At 50.8% G+C, this 23,063-nt stretch overlaps 3 protein-coding genes across 7 annotated transcripts in view; 2 read left to right on the forward strand and 1 right to left on the reverse strand.

Annotated features, from left to right (window-relative positions):
• Ezh1 (enhancer of zeste 1 polycomb repressive complex 2 subunit) overlaps positions 1-3,708 on the forward strand; it is a 37,432-nt gene extending 33,724 nt beyond the window's left edge. For all 4 annotated transcript variants that reach the window (XM_076870142.2, XM_076870143.2, XM_076870145.2 and 1 more), the window contains one exon: positions 44-3,708. In XM_076870142.2, the coding sequence (XP_076726257.2) occupies positions 44-104 (61 nt within the window). In that variant the 3' untranslated portion in view covers positions 105-3,708. The remainder of the gene's footprint in view (positions 1-43) is intronic.
• Cntnap1 (contactin associated protein 1) lies at positions 2,455-22,395 on the reverse strand. 2 transcript variants are annotated; one of them, XM_076870140.2, is made up of 24 exons: positions 22,028-22,395; positions 18,694-18,795; positions 18,410-18,603; positions 17,823-17,970; positions 17,534-17,737; positions 16,856-17,040; positions 16,168-16,311; positions 15,190-15,451; positions 14,594-14,743; positions 14,158-14,329; positions 13,575-13,681; positions 13,238-13,357; positions 12,680-12,883; positions 12,333-12,489; positions 12,123-12,250; positions 11,641-11,826; positions 10,735-10,956; positions 10,146-10,385; positions 8,750-9,103; positions 8,479-8,606; positions 5,483-5,576; positions 5,059-5,304; positions 4,923-4,970; positions 2,455-3,924 (listed from the first exon to the last, which is right to left on the reverse strand). In XM_076870140.2, exons 3-24 carry the CDS (start codon positions 18,542-18,544, stop codon positions 3,644-3,646), a joined length of 3,915 nt encoding a protein of 1,304 aa, XP_076726255.1. In that variant the 5' UTR covers positions 18,545-18,603; positions 18,694-18,795; positions 22,028-22,395; the 3' UTR covers positions 2,455-3,643. The 2 variants fall into 2 exon arrangements, with proteins under 2 accessions (XP_076726255.1, XP_076726256.1); XM_076870141.2 differs by having other exon boundaries at positions 21,735-22,395.
• Ccr10 (C-C motif chemokine receptor 10) lies at positions 20,652-22,593 on the forward strand. The gene is made up of 2 exons (XM_076870146.1): positions 20,652-20,675; positions 21,529-22,593. Exons 1-2 carry the CDS (start codon positions 20,652-20,654, stop codon positions 22,591-22,593), a joined length of 1,089 nt encoding a protein of 362 aa, XP_076726261.1.
• The last annotated feature ends 470 nt before the right edge of the window (positions 22,594-23,063 follow it).

Here is a 23,063-nt window from a genome sequence, read left to right on the forward strand (position 1 = left end):
TCTTGTAAATCTTTTTTTTTTTCTCCTTCCTACTTTGGGACAGGTACAGTCAAGCGGATGCCCTCAAGTACGTGGGGATAGAGAGGGAGACCGACGTCCTTTAGCCTTCCTGGCGCTGTGGTAGCAGCACTGTCTTTGCTTTCATGCACACACCACTGCTGCTTGAGTTCCTGCACTGTGTGTCTTCCACGCCGGGAAACCCCACCCACTCCCTCTGTAGTGAGGCCTCAGCTGTGTCCCACAGGCACAAAACCATCTCAGTGAGCGGGGGGGCCAGGCAGCTAGGGCTTGGTCTCCTAGGAGAGAGTTGCAGAAGTGGAAGGCTGCTTCTCAGGCCTCAAAGGAGGGCACGGGCCAGGGCAAATGACTGCTTGATTTCTCCTCAGCTTCCTAAGCTGCAGGCCTCAGGAATCAACTTAGGCAGTTCTGAACAGGCTCCGTCTTTTAGCTTTCCCAGCCAATGGTCCTTATGTAATTGGGTGCCAGGCATAGCTGAGTGAAATCTGGTCTCTGGAGCCTACAAGTGCTCTGGGTTAGAGGTGAGCCTGGCAGGCAGCACACACTGAATTCAGAGGGAGATGGGTCACTTTCCTACCTCTTTCCTCAGGCAGGGTCCAAACCAAAAGGGTGTGGGTTCTAAGCACAGGGATTCAAGGCTAGAAGAGGGAAAGCTAAGTGCCACCCTCCCATGGACAAGGGGAGAGCCAGCTTGATAACAGCAGTTAAATTGCCAAGCGTGGTCCAACAGACTTTGAGAAAGCCTTCCTTGTATACTCTGGAGGTGAATGGGTAACTGTTTTCAGATTCCTGGGAGCAGGTGCCAGTATTCCTTCCAGAATTCTAGCTCAGCAACTGCAGGCAGGCATTGTGCTGCTTCTGACCAAACGTGGGAGGCATGTCTGGCAAGAGAGAGCACTCTGGTCTGCTGGATCTGTAGTTCTTTTTAGGCCTCTGTGTTCAGAGAGGCCAGAGTTGCTTATCTCCTCAGGGTAGAGGGGCCCAGGTAGATAGACTAGAGGGAAAGGTTGTTGGTGTGATTTACTTCCTGTCTGTGGCACCTGCTGTTTAGAAAAGTGGGCTGGCAGTATGTGTTTGCGGGTGGGTGAGGGGCACAATTGCACATGTAGGATGGCAGCACAGAGCAGGGCAGACTGGCAGAGGGTATTGTAGTGTTGAGAAGAAGCAGGCAGACCACCTGTCCCAGTCTATGGTGTCATTCTCTCTGGGATTCATGCAGAGCAAAGCACTTTATTTCTTTAGAAGTTCTGTAGATTGGGGTGGAGTTTAAGCCAAGGCCTCTGGGGTCCATGCCCAAATCGCACTTCTCAAGAGGGGAAGAAAGGGGTAGAAGAATCTCCAGTCTGTCTTATTTTCTAGGAGAGGCAGGAGGAGCTGACGTGGCACAGAAAATTTATTAAACTGAAGCTAGCAAGAACTGCCCCATGTCTGTGGCTGGCGAGCTGAGCTGGCTGAGCTTTGTGCTGGGTAGAAAGGACTCAGGTGGGCAGGTACAGACTGGCCTAGGGAGTGTTGGGATGGGGAGCGGGCATCCCCTCTTCTTCCTGGGGAATCTAAGCCACTCTTCCCCGTGTGTGCTGCCCACTCCCTTACTCCCACCCCAGTAGTTGTCCCGTGGAAGAAGTGGGGCTGTCTCTGGCCAAGTTGCCTCTTAGGGATTTGTGTAGAATGTGCATACACACACACACACACACACACACACACACACTCACTCACACTCACACTCACATAATCTCACCACAATGGTGGGCACTGCACTCAGCACACACCCAGCCAGCTCCCGATGGCAGCCTCTCCCGCCTGGTTGGGGCAGCCTCACCGTGATTCCGAAGTGTACACCTGCTGTGGTTTGTTGTAGTCATTGTATCGGGGATACCCTCAAGCTGAATTACTCATTATTGGGGAAAACCAGAGACATATAAAGAAGGAGTCAGGTCTGTTTGAAATGTCAGGGGCTGGTGGTAAGGAATAGGTGACAAAAATTTATTTCCAGACTTTGAGTTAGACTGACCCCCACCTTTCCCTCAGCAAGCAGAAGCACTGGTCAATCCCCTTCTTCCCCAGCTGCAGACCACTAATACTTATATTCCTCCAGCATTCCCATCCTTTGTCCCTGCTGTCCCCTACCTTTAATGACGGGTCTCAGCTTCTCCCCCCCCACACCTAAGAATTGACTGTGCAAGGTGATGGGACTTGGGGGAAGGCTGGTGTACATGTGGCTTTATTGCCAGAGAATTTCACGCACTTTAAAGTCCTGTGGCTTGTGACCTCTTATCTAATAAAGTGTTAGAATCCATGTTGGCAAGTTGTATAGTGTGTGCTTTGGGACTTGGAAGGACCCAGGAATGGTGGGCTTCAGCATTCTGATCCCCAGTATCCACAGAGATCAAAGGGGGAAAGTGGGTGGTCATCATGCAAGAGCCAGTCAGGCCCCTGGCAGGTGGTGCAAAGATTCTGAGAACTCTGCCTAAAAATTCCTGACCCCTCAAATTAGTTCCTTACAATTACCCCATTTATCCCCTAACCATGACGACAGCCACCACACACACACACACTGGGGCTCTGCCACTCTGCTTTATTGGACTGGCACGTAGTCAAGGGCACAGCTGGCTCCGCCCTGCTTCAGAGTGGAGGCCAGAGAGCGGCCTGTGAGTGACCAGCCGCACTCATGAGACATCTGACACAGGAGACGCTCACTATGAACTGTGGGCACAGCACAGGACAGGACAGCCGACTGAATTTTTCTTTTATATATAAACAGATAATTTAAAAAATTAGAATAATATAGAGTTCCTCTAGAGAGAGACTTTGCAACAAAAAATATATATAAAGAATATGACCTCCTGGGCAAACAAGCATCTCTGAGCGAAGGAAAGAGGGCTCCTCATGCATTGGAGAGGGGGCCGAGCCGTGGTCAGGCACCAAGGCTATTGCATATCTTGGAAAAGGATAGAAAAGCAGAGAACTGGGTAGGCAAGGTGTCTGCATTATTTTCTCTACATTGATTGCAAGGGTTTTTATGGCTTTGGCTAAAGCATGTGAAGCAGCGGAGGTACTAAGGTGCTAAACTGAGGCCTCTTGGTCTCTGTGTAAAAACAAAAAGAGGGGTGGAGGACAGCAGTGAAGCCCTCCTCACCCCCAGCTGAGAGGAAGCAGATGGAAGACTTTCTGCAGGGCAGGGGGGAGGCTGGGGGATGTTGTAGCAGCCTCCTCCCCCCTCCCTGTGCCCTGTGCAGCCCTGTGATTCTACACATCTGTCCCTGCTGATAATGTATGTGGATGGGAGGCCATTAATCTCCCCTACGCTCTGTTCTTAATCCCTGGCAAGGGCTGGGACAGAAATGGCAGGAAGGGCCTATCTCAACCCATGAGGCTTCTCTTTTGGAGCAAGCAAACACCAGGGACCTGGGGAAACAGATGAGCAGGGCATTGGTTTAGGCAGTGAGGCTTGGCCACTCCCTTTGGTCCCATCTGTAGCTCTGCCCACCAAACTTGGCAGGAGGGGTATCCTCTGGATGAGCAGAGCCAGCTAAGAGGAGCCAAATGTCCCTGATAGGGTGGGGGAGAGACAGGAATTGGGGAATCCAGAGGAGTTAGACTTGGCCCCTGAAGCCCTTCTCCTGATTCATTCAGATCTGGATTCTTCCAAGATCTGGGGTAGGTTCTGGTCCCGGGAGCCTGGACCAGGGGCAGGGGCAGGGGCAGGGGCTGGAACTTGGGTGGGAGCTGGTGTGGGGGTGGGGGCCTGGGCATGGCCCGAAGTAGGGAGGGGAGGTTTGCTGCCAGAATGGTAATCATGGGTGGCCTTGGGCTCATTGGTGTGATAGGAGCCCTTGTAGCGATGATTTTGCAGATAGAAGAGCACCAACATTCCCACCAGCCCCAGCAGCAGGAAAGCCACCAAAACTGAATGAAAGAAAAGAAACAGGGGGAAAGACCTTTGGGGTTCAGCTATACACCACATATAGACACATACTTTTGGCCAAAAGCATTCACGTAAGACTATACAACCACAGCTATACAACCACAATAAGCTGTTAGATAGGTTGAGTTCTTGGTTTATCCTCTGCCAACTTCTATGTCTGATATTCTCTTTTCACATCCCTGGTATTACCCCAATTTCTAATCTCTCTAGATGTATACCCTTATTTATTTCCTCAACCTTTAGCTATGGCTGCATTTTAATATTTCAATTAAAATTCTATGGTGGGCTGGTTGCAGTGGTACATTCCTGTTATCCTAGCATCTTAGGAGGCTGAGGCAGGAGAATTGTGAGTTCAAAGCCAGCCTCATCAACTTAACAAGGCCCTAAGCAACTTAGCTAGATCCTGTCTCTAACTAAAATATAAAAAAGGGCCGGGGATGTGCTCAGTGGTTAAGCACCTCAGTACCAAAAAAAACCCCAAAAACCACCATGGCCTGGGGTTGTAGCTCAGTGGTTGAGCGCTTGCCTTGCATGCGGGAGGCATTGGATTTGATCCGGAGCACCACATAAAAAAATAAATAAATAAAACAAAGCTAAGAGGCTCGATTGATATTTCTTTTTAAAAAAACATACAAAGAAAACTCTGTGCTGAGGCTGGGGTTGTGGCTCAGTGGTAGAGCACTTGCCTAGCATGTGTGAGGCACTGGGTTCGATTCTCAGCACCACATAAAAATAAATCAATAAAATAAAGGTATTTTGTCCATCTACAACTTAAAAAAAAAAAACTGTATGACATGCTCAAACATTAAAAAATCTCCAGCACAATCATATACTACCTTCAGTGTGGCCTGTCTCGTCCTTCTTTGTACCATCACACCTCTAACTCCTTTGCCACCCCTCAGCATTGGGGAGGGCAAGGAGGGAATGCTGACAGTCAGGGTAGTTTGGGGAGGTGCAATTAAGTGGTCACTGTACTTACAGCCTAAAAGTATGGCGACCCATCCATCATCATGGTAGTACGGGAAGTCTACAGAGGAGAAAGCACCAGTTATGAGATACTTCCAATGTTTCTCTTCCCTGTCATCCCTCCCTTCTGTGTCCAAGAGATGATATACCTGGGGGCAGATACCAGGGATCAAGCTCAGGTGGCACCTCTGAGACAAGGCGTGGCATAGCTCCACAGTTAGATTCGGACAGTTCTCCCTGAACTCGAAGGGCCTCTGCTAGCTCAGCGGTCATGGGCCGAGGGGCTCGGAAATGGGTCTTTAGTGGAGCCACATTGTTGAATCGAACACCAGACAGGCAGCCTGAGAAACCTGGGGTGTTGTAACGCTGGATCTCTGGGTCAATTACACCCGTCTCTAAGGGAGAAGGCCCAGAAGAAGAAGGGTTTGAATCACTCGGAAGCCTCTTGTCATCAGTCCTTCTGTTCTCATCACCCACGTATTCTTCTCGCCACCCTCACTGCCATTCCCAGGTCCTCCCACTCGTTGAGGCTCCAGGGACTTCCCCCATAACTCATCCTCACCCACAGCTTACCCATCACACGTCCTAGATACAAGGCTTTAGGCGAGTCCAGCTGGCTGTCTACCAGCAGAGAGAACTTCTGTTCTGTCAGCGGGAAGTAGTCCACCTAAGGCAGGGATGGGGACAGTGAGGGAGGGAGGACCTTGCAGGCACAGCCAAGACTACAAGGGAACTCTTGTTCTATCCAAACCTGACCTGCTAGCAGGTGAGTCCCTGCTCAATCTGAAGTGGGCAACCCCTGGGCCCAGATGTAGGATTTGGTACCTGATATGGTTTGATTAGAGGTGTTCTCCAAAAGCTCCTCTGATGGCACAGTTATTCAGATGAAATGATTAAATTATGAAGGCTTATAACCTAATTTGTCATTCTAGTTTGAATGGACTGACTGGGTGTAGGCAGGTAGGGTACCACTAGAAAAGGTGGGTCACTGGGGGCATGCCCTTGAAGGGTTCATCTGCCCCATGGCCCCTTCCCCTCTCTCTCTGCTTCCTGGCCAGCTGTAAGTGGAGCAGCACTCCTTACAACACCCTTCTGCCATGATGTCCTACCTTGCCTTGGGCCCAGAGCAATGGAATTGGTCCACCAAGGACTGAATCTCTGGAATTTTCCCTCCTCTAAGTAGTTCTTGTTGTTCTTTGTTGCAACACAAACCTGACTAAAACAGAAATTGATACGGAGAAGTGGGGTCATTGCTGTGGTCATGCAACTAGTTCAGAAGCCTTTGGAACTGGTTTGTGGGAAGCATTCGGAAAAGTTTAGAGATATAGGCTGGAGAAGTCTTAGAATGTTGTAAGCAGAGATAAATGAGTAATTCAAATGCCAATAGGAATGCAAACTGCTCATGGGGTTTCAGAGGGAATGAGGACTATTGGGAATTGGAGTAGAGGCCATTTGTGTTATCATCTGGCAAAGAACTTTTCATCATTTTGCCCATGTCCTGAGACTTTGAAGTTAAAAGTAATGGACAAATTAGTCTGATGAAGGAAATTTCATTTCACAGCATTCATTCAGTGGCAAAGATATTGCTGGAAGCTTTTAGCCAGGCTTACTGTGAGAATTAGAAGCAAAAAGAAGAGCTCACAGATTTTTGAAACTTGCAGCTTGACCAGAAGGTGCAATTAAAACTGGGGCCCAAAAAAGTTACACTTGTTGAATAGATTATAGCCCCTGAAGAGATGCTAGGTACTTTGTACAAAGACAATAGGAAAGATGGTTTGAGGACATCTCCAGGATTTGCAAGACTATACTCATTGCAGGCTCAAGGATGTGTAAAGGAAAATTCCCTTGAGAAGAGATCATGGGGATCTCTTCTCACCTGAGCAAGAGCTCACCCTTGCACAAGGGGAACTAGGAATTTGTTTCACTGGGTTTAGCTGCCCAAGCACTCAGAAGCCACTGCAACCATTATTCCAGAGGACCCAGACCCTGCACAAGCTGGTAGCCAACTTTGGCATCATTCATGAAGTGCTGGTTCTGCAGGAATGCAGGATCCTGGAATTAAGGAGTCATGAGGGTTTCCACTGAGATTTCAAAGGAAGGCCTAAAAGGCCAGGCAAAATGTAGCAGGGTCAGAGTCCCTGCAGGCTGCCTCTAAAAGGGTGATGCATGAAGCTGTGAAGGTGAAATCAAAGCTGGAGTGGAGAAACCCCCAAAATTCACAGATGTCAGTAATGTGGCCTGTTTACCAAGAAAAGGTGCTGGCTACAGCGTCAGGCTAAAAGAGACCTCACATGTGCTGCAACTGGCAAGGCCAAAGGAATGGGACTGCCCAAGTTCTTTGGAGAGAACATCTCCAAACCACCACTTATAAGGAGTTATAAGCAGAATTAATGGGACCTGTTGACCTGCCTGGGTTTCAGTCTGTTTTGGTCTCATGCCTTCTTTTGATGCCCCTATTCCTCCCTTTTGAAATGGGAATATTTATTCTGTTCCACTGAATACTGGACATATGTAACTTGCTTTTTAATTTTTACCAGGCTCACAGCCAAAAGTTTGCCTTGTGTCTCAGTAGAGACTTTGGACTTGGACTTTTGGGCAATGGTGGAACTGTCAAGACTATAGGACTCTTGGAGATGGACTAAATGTATTTCACATTGTGAAATGGACATGAATTTTGCAGGGCCAGGAACAAAATGTTGATTTGGATAAGAGGTGTCCCCCATAAGCTCCTATGTTAATGCAGCAATATTCAGAGGTGACATTATTGGATCATGAGAGTTGTAACCCAATCAATCCATTCTGGTTTGAATGGACGAACTGGATAGTAACTGTACACAGGTGGGCATGGCTGGAGGAGGTGGGCCACTGGTGTACTGGAATGGTTCATCTTTCCTATGGTCCTTTCCCCCTTCTCTGCTTCTTGGCTGCCATGAATGGAGCAGTACTTTTCTACCTCACCCTTCTGCCATGATGTTCTGCCTCATCTTGGGCCCAGAGCAAGGAGTCAGCCATCTACGGACTGAGACCTCTGAAACCATGAGCTTCTAATAAACTCTCCCTTCTCTAAGTTGTTCTTGTTGGGTATTTTGGTCATAGCAACAAAAAGCTGATTAACACATTTTTTTTAAAATTGATTTTGAGCTCTATTTTTGCAACTTACTAGTGGTTCGACTTTGAGAAAATCACTTTATACTTCATGAGCCCGTTTACAGATTTGTAAAACAAAGATAAGGACACCAGGCAACTTAATCTACTTCGAGAATCTGCTGTGAGGGTCACTTGAGGTGACACACATAAAATTCTCTGTACAATGAAACATGCTTGACACATGTTAAGATTTGACATTTTCAGGCTGGGGTTGTAGATCAGTGGTAGAGTGCCTGCCTGGCATGTGTGAGGCGCTGGGTTCAATCATCAGCACCACATAAAAAATAAATAAATGAAAAAAAATGTTGTGTCCATCTACAACTAAAAAAAGAAATTTTTTAAAAAAGATTTGACATTTTCTTGGATGCCACATTGAGATAATGAGGTTTTGACTGGACCCATCTACCTCCTCACACACATACCTGGATGAAGAGGTTGCGGTAGACCCGGGTAATGTTGACACTGTGGGGCTGGCCATCAGTAACTGGTCGGGTGGTTAGCTGGTAAACATAGGGACTGGTGCCCAGTTGATATCTCAGCTGCAGGGTCCCTGTGGAGTGAGAAGAAAAAAACATGGGGTCTTCTCTCAGACCTCACAACCTATCTTCGGTCCTATATAGTGAATCAGTTGTTATGTGAATTAACAGTACCTTGGGGAAGTGAGGGTCTAGGCAGAGATCCTGTGGGGCTTACCATCTTCCTTGATGAGCACAGCCATGTAGTCACGCACAAAGGAGCTGACGTAAAGCAGGACTGCAGGGGCAGAGTCAGTGCTGAAGCTGAAGGAGACCTCCTCCCCTGTGACGTTGTAGACAGGCCCCCGGTAACCTGGCACAGGACGGCCAGGCCTGGGGTAGTCAGGCAGGCGGTACCCAGGGCCGTGGTAGCCAGGCACATAACCGGGAGTGTCATAACCAGGAATATAGCCAGGCTCGTAGCCTGGCACCGGCCGGCTCAGCATGTGGGAAAATTCCCGGGCTGCAGAGCGCAGCGCTGACTGTAGGTTATAGCGCATCCAGGTGCCTGGCTCAAAGAAACCGCCGATGTCTGAAGACAGAGGTAGTGAAGTCAAATCAGGATCCTCAGTCCTCATTCAGAGGGTTTAAAGTTCATCCTCCATACACCCTGAGATTCACTTCAATTTCTGCCACTATCATAACTCTCTGTTAAAGGTCCTCTCAAGGCCCTCTGGCATAGAATGGAATCTTAAAGCCATGAGAAACTTTTGAGAGATATCTAATCTGACCCCTGAACATTACAAACAGAGAAATTGAGACTCAGATATGGGTAGTGACTTGCCCAAGGATACAGAGTAAGTGGAGAGCCAGGCTTAGAACTGAGATATCCTGAATCCATCTAGTAAATGTATCACTGCTCACACTTCCAAACCAAAACCAGAAGTTTTCAGTTGGTCCTACATCCCTGCCTCTCCCTTTTTTTTTTTTTTTTTTTTAGTTGTAGATGAACATAATATCTTTATTTGTTTATTTTTATATTTATGTGGTGCTGATATTTGAACCTAGTGCCTTGCACATCCTAGGCAAGTGCTCTACCACTGAGCTACAACCCCAGTCCCCCTGCATCTCCCTTGTTTAACAGACTCCTCCCATCAGCAACCCACCTACTCACACATCCAGCTAGGCCAACCTTAGGAAGGATTCAGTCTGGATATCTAAACAGAATCTTGCTATGCTGAATGTCAAGGTTCACCTTAACCAAGAACCAGGTAATAAACTGGGAATTCAGCAATTGTCATACAGGAAATGGCAAAGGACATTATGCAGCCAAACTAAATATGCATGCAAAGGGGAATCTGTGTTACCTTGGTGACAATGGGACATGGGGAAGTTACATGCTGATGTTTTTGAGCTTTTATGACCTGCTAGCTTTACCATCCCTTCCTTGTTCCCCTTTATGACTTTGAAATCACTCAGAATCTTCAACTGCCTGACTCCCCCCCAAATCAGAGCTCAGGAACCCAGTAACAACTCTAGTTTCCCCAGAGGCTGACTTTGCACCCTCTTTCCTGCCTTCCCTACGTCTCATCTGCTATGTGGCTCCCTGTCCCCCCATAATCAGTAGCACTGACCGTGGTTGCAATATGGCCCATCAAAAGCTGTGAGGTCACAGTCACATGTGTAATAGCTGTAGCGCTCCACACAGCGGCCTCCATGGAAACAGGGGAACCGGGGGTGGGCGCAGTGGCCTGTGCAGTTGGGAGAAGTACCCTCAGAGGCATTAGCACGGCCCTCCAGGTTCAGAGTCACTCCATTCAGACGCATGGCCCTCAAGCAGCCCACAAAGGGACGCCTCTTAAGTTCTGCAGATCCTGGTCAAGAAATGAATGGAGAGGCTGGGAGTATGGCTCAGAGGCAGAGCATGTACTCAGCATCTATAAGGCCCTGGGTTCCACCCCTGCCCGCTCCCCCCCAAAAAAAAATAAAAAATAAAAACTGTAGAGCTTGAGACAGAAGTAAGTTTGTGGTTGGGAAGTGAAGGGAGACAAGGGGGCAAAAAGATGGAGTAGGATACCAGGGACTGGTGGGAAAGGTGGGACCTTGGCTTAATCTGAAGCTGAGGAGGCTGGAACCAAAGCATGGGGCTCCTGGAAATTCAGAATGCCTTGAGAGGTGGAAAGGTCAAGAAGGCTCTCACCCTGCCTCGGGGTTGCTGCTCACCAACATAGAGGGGCTGGTCATACTCCAGCCAGATGTAGGTCTGCAGTGGCATGGGCCGCAGCACCCAGGGCCGGTGATCCACTCGAAGCCGGGCCTGCTTCACGTTGATTTCAGCCCGGACCAGGTGCCACTCATCATCATTAAACTCAAAGTCATCCGAGTGTACTGTCAAGTTCTCATCCCCATTCCCCACATCAAAGGCGAAGACCACATCCCGGGATGCTGGACAATGTGACAGGAAGTAGTGAGGAGAAAACGGCTCGAACTTCCAAGATCCCTCACAAGTTCCTTGCTTGGTACAACCTCTCTTCCTCAACCCTTCAGAGCTCCTGAAAATAACCCCAATTTGTCCATAGGTTTTTGGGGTTTTTTTTGTATTGGGAATTGAACCAATGGGTGCTGCATCACCAAGCTACACCCCAGCCTTTTTAATTTTGAGACAGGGTCTCCCTAATTTGCCCAGGCTAACCTCGAACTTTTAATCCTCCTGCCCTAGCCTCCTGAGTGGCTGTGATTACAGGAGTATGCCACCATGCCTCGGTAGCCATAGGTTCTAACCTATAAACTACTTGAAACTTCATACCCTTGGCCTCTCACAAAATTGAAGATCACTTCAGCCTTTCTGGCCCCACCTCCCAGACTTGAAGCATAACTAGTCAGAAGTGGGAAAGACCCTCAGGAGTCTAGCTCCTTCTTCACAAGCAAAGGGCATAAGACCCAGAGAGGCAAAGCCAGTTCCCAAGGTCACATAGTCAGGGATCAAGACAGAGATAAATCTGGAACCAGAGTTATCTAAGCCCCTTTCCTTACTGCCTTCAGAAGGACATCTGACCTGGTTTCCTACCCCAGCTTCCCCAGAGAGCTCCTTCATCCACCCCACATCCCCCCCAGACTCTGCCTGCTCACTGTTGAGTTCCACCCGCACGTAAGGTCGACGCCACTGGCAATAACGGCCCCCCATATTCTCTAGGAAAACTCCTGAGGGAGCCGAGGTCCTGAAGTAGAAGGAGACGTCGAGACTGTGGTTGGCACGGATTGGGGGGAAGCGTAGTGCAGCCCCCGTGTGGAAGGAAATGGTGTTCCAGGAGTTTCCTAAAAAACCAGAGGGAAGAGCCTTTGTCATGGAGGTCGGGGAGTGGAGGGGCAATGGAGCCTCAAGAAGGGGAGGGGAGGGAGATAAAAGGGGGAGGGTGAGAGGTAGTCATGGGGAGACTGAGAACAGAACTAAAAGAGGAGTAAGGTGCAGAGGAGCAATAAAGGTGAGGATCAGATCACAGCAGGAGTGTCTGTCAGTATGGCCTAGAGACCCCCAGTGGGTTAGGTGGCCTAGATTTGGGAAACTGGAAGGCTGACTCTGGAAAGGCACACAAAAGGGGTCTGCCACTCACGGTCGCCATAGCAACGCAGAGGCCTCAGGAAGAACTGGGCCTCTGAACTGGAGCGGTTCGTATCCCCCACCACCACCTGAGTGACAGGCAGATGGTCCACAAAAGTCAGCAGCCCCTTGTCAGTTCTCCTGTGGGGACAAAATGTGGTGATCAGCCTTACTGCTAGGCTTCCCCTAAAGTCCTGTAAACTCTGTCCCTCTGCCTCCTCACCACTGGGGCTGGTCAGCATCACAATTGCAGTGCAGGGCAGGGTCCACACAGCTCCGGTCCAATCCACAGGCACAGCGCTGGATCCCAGGCTGCGAGCCTCCCCAGTAGAAGTGCTGCTCCTCATTTCGGCCAATCCAAAAGCTGTAGGGGTAGCCTCCTGGGGAAGAGGTGCAGGTAGCTGCCAGGCCCTGCCCCTCCATTAGCTTCTGGGCTCCCTGGGTTGCCCTTCCAACTGGCCCAGACCTTGCTTAACTCCTTCAGTCAAACTTTCAGGCTTTATTCTCCCAGCCCCTCTACCCTGTCTCTCTCCAGCTCCTCCACCTGCCTTCCCTGACCCCAGCCCAAACCTGCAGTGTTGAGCAGCCGGGAATTATAGCAGGAGAACTCGATCCACTGCTCACAGTGTTGGGAAGCGTTGGCTAGAGCACTGACTTCCTCCCATGATGCATTCCAATACTGGACAGCCCCTAGGAAGGGCCGCTCCATGCTGGAACCTGTTACCCGAGTTGTCCACAGCCTGTCATGTCGCACAACTGTCCATGCTCGGTTCTCTGGGAAGACGGAGGGGACAGAGCTTTTGCTGGACATGGGCATTCTCTACCCATCTCCCTGCCTACCTCTACCAAGACAACTTCTGAGCCAATTAATGGCCAGCAGCTCTGTTCCAGCTAGACCCTGGGTCTTCCACATTGGAGATCAGAGACAGCTAGAATGGATCAGGAATTTATCTGCGAGGCTAGATTACAAACTCCAAAGTGTCCCCCTTCCTTTCCCCTCTATCCTCCTTTACTCTCACCACAGTTTAATCTTAATGGCTCCCATCCCACTTTGTGCCTTCCTGTTCCCCCCATATTTCCCTTATTACCTGGTCAGATGCCCCCTCACCACCCATCATAGCCATTTACCTCGGATATCACAGTACACTACAAAAGGCTTCAGGGGGCCACTGCCATCGGGATCAATGGTGAAGTTTCCAGAAGTTTTTCCACTGAGCCGATAAGCCTCACAGGATTCCTTATACAATGCTAGGTGGTGTGGTGGAAAAAACACAGCTTAGGGTCAGAGGGCTAGAAAGTTAACCCCAGATTAAACTGTAGATCAGTGGTAGAGCACTTGTCTAGCATGTACAAGACCTTGGGTATAATCCCCTACACCATAAAAAAAAAAAAAAACACCAACGTTGGGGGGAGCCCAATCCTATCCCTGACAGCCTTGTGATCCTCCCCACCCCATTTGGCTTACGTTGGTGACAGGTCTCCCCTTTGTAGCCAGTCAGTTCACAGTAGCATATGAAGTCATCCCAAGACTGGTAGCAACGTCCATCATGTTCACACATGTTAGGGCTACACCTAGGGAATGGGTAGGCACCAAGGGAAGGGGCCTTACTGGAAGCTTGAGAGGGAATATGATCCCTATAAGCTACACTCCCAGTTCCCAAAGATCCAGGACCCAGTGACATACCACACACCTAACTAGTCAGGTATGTGCCCAGATACAGGGCCACTAGTAAGTCTTTAGGGTTCAAATACGACTGTTCCCCCTTCCACAAAAGAGCAGAAATGTCTTATTCCACCCCACCCCCTGCCAAGAAAAAAAAAAAAACTAAGACCAAAAACAGATGCATAGTTTACATTTTGAGCATGTGTCACTTTAAGAGAAAAACAGGAGGTGAAATGTCAAGGAGGAATCCTTCCCCAGGTTGGGGGACTAAGGAGCTGAGACAAGGAGAAGGGAGATTATTGAGAAAGGCCACTCCCACTGGGAGACCATGGAAAAGGGCTTTGAAAGGGGTCACCTCTTGTTAGGGACAGGGGTTTCTGGATACCTATCAGTGATGCCACATGTGTCAAAGAGGACCTCAGCAAAATATCCAAGCCGCCGAAACTCCACCAGAGTCAGGTTGACCAGTTGACCATCCACCTTCAGCAGCTCCATGCAGCCATGGAATGCCGTCTGGTTGGAGTGGCAGCCCCATCGACTGGCTGGTTTGGGACAACCTGGAGCAACCACCCCTGTGAGGCCCTCCCCAGGGAAGACCCCAGAGACCCTCCCCCAGGGAAATGTTAAGAGGGAGCCAGACATAAAGAAAGAAGAGATTAGAACCAAAGTGTAGACTACGTCAATGACTTTCCACGCCCCAAGTTCCCAGAGGTGAAATGGCTTAATTCCTACAAAACTCTCCATGCGGCCTCATCTGAGTGAATTTAGACGAGGCTTTCCCACCCAGAGACAGAAGTCTGGCCAAGTGTGCCCCTACTTACCTCCAAAGAAGTATGAAGTCCCTGTACGGATCAGCAGTGGGGATGAGACTCTGACCTCTGCCCCCTCCACATCATCAATACTGATGACTGCGTGGTTTTCCTGTGCCACAAAATTCACCTCGTGCCAGAAGCCATCATTCAGGCGATATCCTGGACAAGAAAGAAGAATGGTGTGGGTAGGGGAAGTAGTAATAGAATAAGAGAAAAAGATGTAGAGTGGGGAAGCAGCAGCCCCACTCCTCATCCCAACAGCAGTCTATGTACACACCATTATTACACTTCTCATACTGAGCAGTGACATCTCTCTTCACTATCCATAACCCCAGTTATGGATGCAAAGTCTGCAAAGTTAGAAACGAGTAATAAACATCACAGAGACAGACCCCCTAATCCTATAGAACATCAGGACCCTCAGCCTTCTGCTTCTCCCAGAACCTTTAGCCCCTCTATCTGCCTTCAGTCACTTTCCCCAGTACCCTGTTGCCTTCATTCCCTCTCTTCTCTCCATTATGCAAAGGTCTCAGTCCACCCTACCACCCTCCTGGACCTCCTCTACCTTTCTTTAGTTCAATTGTGCTTCTCCCAGACTTCCTTACCAGCAGCAAACTGAAGCTTCTTGCGGCCGGTCTGTGCAATGGACACGTTGACCTGCCCTTCGCTAAGCATCAGCTCCACATGGCCCAGTCCGTCGCCCAGGCGGGAGAAAAGAAGCAGCCCTGTGAGGTCCCAGGTGCGGAAGCGGAAGGAGACTGCAAGGCGGCCACGGCGCGGGAAACCTGGCACTTGGACAAAGTTGTGAGGACCTCCAAAGTTAATGGGGTGCGGAACTGGATCCAGGCAACGGAATGCCACCTTACCCTAGGAGAAGTAAGGACACATCAGCACCCGTGAGCCCGTACTCCCACATGTACCTCTGTTAGTAACTGAATTTTCACATTGATCTAAGACTCTGCCTCTATACTTTCTCTCTAATGTTAGCGAGGTTAAGACATCCAACCATGACCCTTTGCCCAAATATATCCATCTGTGGAGGGGGTCCCAAACAAGTCTGCCCGCAGGACTCTCCACTTGCTGCTTGCTCTCCATCGCTGATCTATTCTTTCTAGAAGGTGACAGCTTCCTCTCTTCCCTTCACTGTGAGAAGCAATTACTTGCCCCAAGTCGGGCTCCAGACCCTTGGCTTACCAGCAGCCGTGCATGCGTGCATGCGTGCATGCCTATGCGCAGAGTTGAACACCAGTGCAGAGAAGATTTAAAAAGGACTTTGGATTCCAGTCCTTACTCAGTAGTTGTGCAAATTAGGACCCCTGGGAAAGTCATTCCCTGTCTCTGCGCCTCATTTTCCTCAGCTGTTAATTACAGAGGTGACTGGACTCAACTACAACTTCTTGTCTAGTAGGGGATACATGGTGTTGGCACTGTGAGTCCGCAATATACCCCCAACTTGAGAATCTGGCCGAGAAGAGAGGAGTCCTCGGCTTCTATCCGATTCCCAAGATCTCTTCCCGCGCCACCACTTTGTTTTCCTGAGCATCTTTGGTGTCCCATCCTCCCATATCCCCTTGCCCACTGGCCTCGAAGGTGATCCGGGAATGACGCCGCACGGCCAAGTCTGCGATGTTGACCCGGTTGAAGATGACGTTTTCCATGCAGCCACGGAAGTTATGCCGATATGCTAGATTCTTCTGCGCGGCGCCCACCAGACCCCCAATGAACATCTGTAGAAAGGGTGGGAGAAAAGGTTATCTGGACACAGGAGTGTTCGTGCCTGTCTCACGCACCCCTTGTCTTAAGTTTTCCCAGTGCCAGAAATTTTATAATTATAAAGATTTGAAACACGCATATCCACCGGATGGATACCAAAATTCATTGGCCTTCCAAGCCTTAGGTTTGAGCTCTGTATCCCCCATAAAGTGGCTGCAATCCTTGAGCAAATCTATTAACCTGTTTAAACTTCTTTATCTGAATATTGGAGTCAGGGTCTTATTAACTCCATAGAATTGTGGGAGAATCCAAAGGGACAATTTTCCTACCTTGCCTGATCTGTAAAATCTGAATTCTAGATCCCATTTCAGTAGTTATGGGGTGGGAGTGTGTGCTAATAGCAACAACATGGAAAAAAAAAACAACAAAACAGGCAGCAAATTTGCAAAGAGCTGCCAACACTTTCAAGAAACAAAGTCTTACCTCTGAGAGAGTACTGTCCCTTACCCACTCTCCCAGCACCCTACCCAACCAAATGTTGCCTCCTCCATCACTCACCTCTGTGTCCAGATTCAGCCTCTCAAAGTCACCATTGAGCACGAAGCGCTGCACATAGCCATCTAGGGTGAGATTTGCTTCTCGCCCATATCGATCCACTCGCACATAGTGCCAGTGCTGGTCGTTCAGGACACCGCCAGCGCTCACAGTGGTGTGACCCGGCCTTGGCTGGATGGGGCTGCTGCCTGAGGTGAGGCGGGACAAAATGAGAACCTGAGCAAAAAGAGAACCTGAGCAAGCCCTAACTCCCCAGGCAAGCAGCAGCTGAGGCCCAGGGCAAGTCTGGAGCCTGGGGCGAAGCAACCCATTGGCCAGTGTGTAGCTGAAAGTAAGCCAAGTAACCTCTATGGGTCTCTTTTCCTGTCTGGAAAACTCGGGGTACGATAGCTTTTTCTATTTCATTACACGTGTGCTATGCTATGAAAACTACATGAAATACAAAATAATAACCTATTTGTGTGTGTTTACAATAAGCAAACTGAGGCTTGGGGAAGTGACTTCTCCAAGGTCACACAGCTAGTAAAAGGTAAAGCTGAGTCTAGAATCCAGTTCTCCTGACTTTGATTCCAGAATCTTGCTAGCACCAAATGTTAAGAAAAAGGCCTTTAGGTCAAGATAGTAAAGAAGGGCAGATCTGGCATGGGCATGGGCAGAGAGCTTAGCGAGTACCGCGCTCACCCAGGCTCATGTGCAGTAGCAGGTGCGCCCCCTGCAGCTCAAGCGTCACGTAGTCGCCCTGGGCGCCCTCAGCGTGCAGTAGTAGCCCATCTTTCTCCTCCGTCTTGAAACTGAAAGCAAATACGTCCCACAGACTTCGGCTGACTCCTCTCGGGAAGCGGTACGAGATGGCATCGTCGCCGTCGAAGTAGAGTATGTCCGACTCTGCATGAAGTACAATAGGTGGGCCCGAGACCAGGGAGACTCTGCTTCCCCGGCACCCTCCGCTACCTCCGCGTTGTTCCCTTACTGTAGGGGCAGCCATAGAGACCGAGTCGCAGGCCAATCTTGCCTCGCGGGTTCCAAGCCAGGGGTACGATGCGGATGTAGCGCGCGGTGAAGTGGTAGTGCAGGTCGTGGCGCACCACTGCCGACTCATTCACATTACCAAAGAAGGTCTGCGGGCGGGGGTTGGGGAGAGTAGTAACCACATTCCCACCTGCTCCTTTGTTTCTCCATAGCCTTCCAGCCTATGATGGCTTTCACACCTTGCCAATCTTGACTTTTGGAAAGCAGATATTCCTTCCTTGCCTGTGTAGCTGTGCAGTTTCCCTAACTCAAAGGTCCTCCCCCACCATCCTATTGTTCCCTTAAAGCTCAAACAAAATGCCACCTCCTTCAGAAAGCTCTCTTAGATTTATTCTAATGTATGCTAAGCTCCATGAGCCAAGTGTCTTTCATGCATGGTGAGTTGAGAGTACCTCTGGCCTTAATCCCCAGAATAGAATCTTGGGTCCTTATCTGAGCCCTCACCATTGCCTCCCTTCCCCCTCAGGCTAGTGCCCCACCCAGGCCCCCAAACAGAGGAAGCTCCCCAAATGTGCACATCTGGCGTACCGCGTTGTGTCCTTGCTGGTAGAACGGAGTCCAGCTGTCTACACGGTCGCCATAGAGTAGCATGTAACGTGTGACCCAGTCCCAAGAATTAAAGGAGCCTTGTGTGGCCACAGCTCTGATCCGGTGCTTCTTCATTAAGTCTATCTGGAGCCAGGGATTTGGATCCCCAATCCGGGGTGACCATCCACTGATGCCTACAGAAGAAGCAAGGGCTTTTACTACCCACTACCCTTCTCCCCTGAGCCTTCTGGAGTCCCCACCCCTCTGACATGTAAGAAGCTCACCATGCAACCTGGCAAAGCGGGCTGTGGTGAAGAGCCCATAGTAGGAGGAGGCACCCAGGGAGCGTGCATACAAGGGACCCACCAGCTCTTCATCGCAGCCATCTGGAATTGGGAAATTAACTTGTTAATTATTTATGGCCCTTCTCAGGCCCTTTCAAAGTCTGGGCCCACAGGGTGCCCAAAGCTTCCTCTTCTATGCCCCCCAGTGGCAGACCCAGCCCTACCTTAAAGACATCCATTCAACCTGGGCTGCAGCTAGGGCTGCATGTTCAGGGGAGGCTGCCTTCTCCCAGGGAAACACTTATGGAGGGATAGAACTCCCTAGCCCAGTATTTGTCCTGGCTTAATACTCCCCCCAAACACAATTTCAAACCTCAGTATCTTCCATAATCTACATCAGTAGGACACTCATCCAACCCAGTCCTCAGCATCAGTTCCATTTATGAGCTCGCCAAAACTGTACCAACCCCAAATCCAGGTCTTGCTCCCAACTCAGCAACCCCAGTCCTAATATCATTACTAGATCCTTGTCCAGTCTTAGTCTCAATCAGGGGCACCAACTCCTGTTTGGATCACAGCCATAAATACCCAGCCCCAGCCACAAAACCCAGCTCCAGCCACAAACTCTAGCCCCTGGGCCAGCTCCAAAGTCCAGCCCCAGTCTTTGGCAAAACCTTAACCCTAGCCTGTGTCACTAGTCCCACATTTATGCCCAACCCTAACCTCAAACCCAGGCACCGGCTCCCGCTTGGATTCCAGCCCCGAATTCCCCAAATGGGCTGACTCTATCTTCGGCTCTGAGCCCAGCCTCGGCCCCGGGAGCGCGCAGCAGCCTCGGAGCTGCATTGCGGAGCGCGGGGGAGAGGCAAGAAAAGATGAGAGCGAGCAGGCGCGCGCTGGCGGGGATAGACCAAAGACCACCCAGCCGCAATGCGGCGTGGGACCCGCCCTGCAGGCTCTGGATTCCTGGGCCCAACCCCACCTGCCTCAGACCCCAACACTCACAGTAGCCCCAGCCCCGAGTTCCAGAGACCGCGATGGCTAGCAAAATGCAGAAGAGCTGGAGACGCATCTTGTAGGGCTGACCGCCCCCGGCGGCCGCCTCCCGGTACCCGACTCCCGGCTAGGGCTCCAGTTCTGGCTCAAGCTCCAAGCTCTCTCCTCCTGGGATTCGCAGCAAACCGCTGACTCTTATTACCCACCCCTTCCCCTCTTTTCTCTCTTTCTCTCTCTCTCTCTCTCTCTCTCTCTCTCTCTCTCTCTCTCTCTCTCTCTCTCTCTCTCTCTCTCGTTCCTGGATTTCTGCTCTCCTCTCCTTTCCACCCTCTCTCCTCTCACCTCCCCCCCGGTCCCCAACCTCTCTCTCCTGGCACGCGCGTTTTCCCGACCCCGCGCAAGCGCGCGCCTCAGCGCTGCTGTGAAAGGGCGGGGTAGAAAATCTTCAGTCGCTGGGAAATACCCCGAGAGAAATCCGAGGCTCGCAGGGACTGGGGCACAGGAATGGTAAAAAGGAGGCAAGGACAGGGAGGATCCTGAAAAATCCAAGAAAAGGGAGGAGGGAGAGGTGCCTAGAGATGCGCTGAAGGATAAGTAAAAGAATACATCATTTTCTGAAGGCTATTAATTCTTCAGACTTGGGGTTGGGCACCCTCGAACACTGTGAATTCAGCATTTTGACCTTACTTCACTTTTCAGATGAAAAACCTTAGGCTTCAAGAAGTCAAAAAACATACTCAAGACTACACAGCTACCTAGCAAATGATGATGATCCCAAAAGCCATTCTTTTTCCAATGACAGGGTTAAGAGATCCTTTCAGGGAAGATGGAATGAGAAAAGGGAGACCCTAATCCCCACCTCTCTCCTTCCCTTCCCTCTCCCCACCCCTTCCTTCCTGTCTCATTAGTTATTTAACCTCTACCCCGCTGTGGCTACACCTCAGAAACCTTTGTAGCCAGAGATGGGGACGGAGCCCACAGAGCAGGTGGGAGTGGGGGACGGGAGGGGGTGAAGGGTTACACCAAGGGTGGGGAAGGGGAAGGGATGGGATTCTCCATTTGTCATCAGGCTTCTGCCATCCTGACTTGTGCTGGAGCCCCCAAATCTGAATCCCAATCCTTGAGGCCGCTTTTACATGAGTGGTTCAGTGTGCCTATACTTAAATTAGTGGCGGGGAGGAGGCTAGAGAAAAGAAAGAAGATGGAAATCCATTCCAAACCAAGATTTTGGGTTCAGGGTCTAGGTCTGAGGCAATGTCTGCATCTGGTCGACCTTCCAGAAGAGGGCGCTGCAAAGGGAATGGCAAGATTCCTACCCTCACACCCATCTATACTGGGGATTGAAACCAGGGCCTAGACAGGGGCTCAATAAATTGCCCAGACTGGCCTCGAATTTCTCCTGCCTTCAGCCTCCGCTCCGGAGCAACTGGGATTACAGGTGTGCGCCATCATGAGGCAAGATTTATTAATAATACAAACGCTTGATCTATGGAGAGCTAGATGCTTTACATCCATTATCTTCCATACTTCAAACGGGTCTCAATTAAAACATTGCCAGGTGGGCTAGACAGGACTTCTAATTTCTGCTTTATATATTAAGTACTGAGGTTCAGAATGAGCAAGAGGCTTGCTCAAGGTCACCCAGGAAGCAAGAAGCAGACGCAAGAGGGATGCAAGGGAAGTGAGAGCCTTTTAGGTTGTGCTAGGAAGAGTCTAGAGGAGTTTCCATATACTGTTATTCCTGGTCTCACCGGGGTTTCCTGCGTGGAAGGCGTGGGGCGGGAGAGAGATGCAGGCAAGTATTTCATACCATCCCTCCTCTCATTTTGACCTCCCCAGGTTTCCTGGGGCCCCTACTCAGGGGATGGTGATGAAGTGTACTCTGCTGAGCCGTTGCCAGAGATCTGCTACAAGGCGGATGTCCAGGCCTTCAGTCGGGCCTTCCAACCCAGCGTCTCTCTGACGGTGGCTGCTCTAGGTTTGGCCGGCAATGGCCTGGTCCTAGCCACTCATCTAGCGGCCCGACGCACTGCCCGCTCACCCACCTCGGCCCACCTGCTCCAGCTGGCCCTGGCCGATCTCCTATTGGCCCTGACCCTGCCCTTTGCCGCAGCAGGAGCTCTCCAGGGCTGGAGTCTAGGAAGTGCCACCTGCCGTGCCATCTCGGGCCTCTACTCGGCCTCCTTCCATGCCGGTTTCCTCTTCCTAGCCTGTATCAGTGCCGACCGCTACGTGGCCATCGCTCGGGCGCTCCCAGCTGGGCAGCGGCCCTCCACGCCCAGCCGCACACACTTGGTCTCAGTCTTAGTGTGGTTGCTGTCATTGCTCCTGGCGCTACCTGCGCTCCTCTTCAGCCGGGATGGGCAACGCGAAGGTCAGCGACGCTGTCGCCTTATCTTCCCCGAGGGCCTCACGCAGACCGTGAAAGGGGCAAGCGCCATGGCGCAGGTGGTCCTGGGCTTCGCGCTGCCGCTGGGCGTCATGGCAGTCTGCTACGCTCTGCTGGGCCGCACGCTGCTGGCCGCCAGGGGGCCGGAGCGCCGGCGCGCTTTGCGCGTTGTGGTGGCCCTGGTGGCAGCCTTCGTGGTGCTGCAACTGCCGTACAGCCTTGCCCTGCTCCTGGATACCGCTGATCTACTGGCAGCCCGTGAGCGAAGCTGCCCTGCCAGCAAGCGCAAGGATCTGGCACTGCTAGTGACCGGCGGATTGGCCCTGGCCCGCTGCGGCCTCAATCCCGTGCTCTATGCTTTTCTGGGCCTGCGCTTCCGCCAGGACCTGAGGAGGCTGCTACGGGGTGGGAGCTGCAGCCCAAGGCTTCAACCCCGCGGCCGCTGCCCCCGCCGGCCCCGCCTTTCTTCTTGCTCAGCTCCCACGGAGACACACAGTTTCTCCTGGGACAATTAGGGCTGCGAATCCAGAGGAGGGGGTGGGCTGCGGAAACAATTCCAGGGAGGGTAAGGGGAAAAGGGTGTAGGTGGGGAAACATTGAGAACGAGGTAGGAACCTAAAGGGATTACTTCTGTGTCTTGCTACATTAAATTGATAACATGGAAATGAGATGCAACTCAACAACTGTTACTATTTTTGAATCACCGACTTGGAAGTGATTTGTAGCAGGGCAGACAGTGGGTTACACCCCCTCCCTCCTCACCCCAGTGCTTGGGTCTGAGTGGGAGGTGCTAAGAGCCTGGGGCGGGAGGGGGGGTGCTGCTGAGTCTGCTAAAGCTCTAGGCACTGACACCCCCTCCACTTTTACCAAGTCTCTGCCAACAGAGGTAAAGTGGGAAAAGTGCCAGAAGAGGAGGGGCAGGGGTTCCTCTTGAAATAGCGTAAGAAGAGCTTTCTAACAACCAGAGTGCTATCCAGTAATGGCT

The sequence above is a fragment of the Callospermophilus lateralis genome, chromosome 11 (genome assembly GCF_048772815.1).
Source record: "Callospermophilus lateralis isolate mCalLat2 chromosome 11, mCalLat2.hap1, whole genome shotgun sequence".
Classification (NCBI taxonomy): Eukaryota; Metazoa; Chordata; class Mammalia; order Rodentia; family Sciuridae; genus Callospermophilus; species Callospermophilus lateralis.

Coding starts and splice junctions, on each gene's coding strand:
- Ccr10 (XM_076870146.1), top strand. CDS start 20,652: ATGGGGACGGAGCCCACAGAGCAG. Junction 20,676..21,528: donor GGACGGAGCCCACAGAGCAG/GTGGGAGTGGGG, acceptor TGACCTCCCCAG/GTTTCCTGGGGCCCCTACTC.
- Cntnap1 (XM_076870140.2), bottom strand. CDS start 18,544: ATGAAGAAGCACCGGATCAGAGCTGTGGCCACACAAGGCTCCTTTAAT. Junction 14,744..15,189: donor GAAGCTTCAGTTTGCTGCTG/GTAAGGAAGTCT, acceptor TTTCTTGTCCAG/GATATCGCCTGAATGATGGC. Junction 11,827..12,122: donor TCTGCGTTGCTATGGCGACC/GTGAGTGGCAGA, acceptor CTGGTTTTTTAG/GAAACTCCTGGAACACCATT.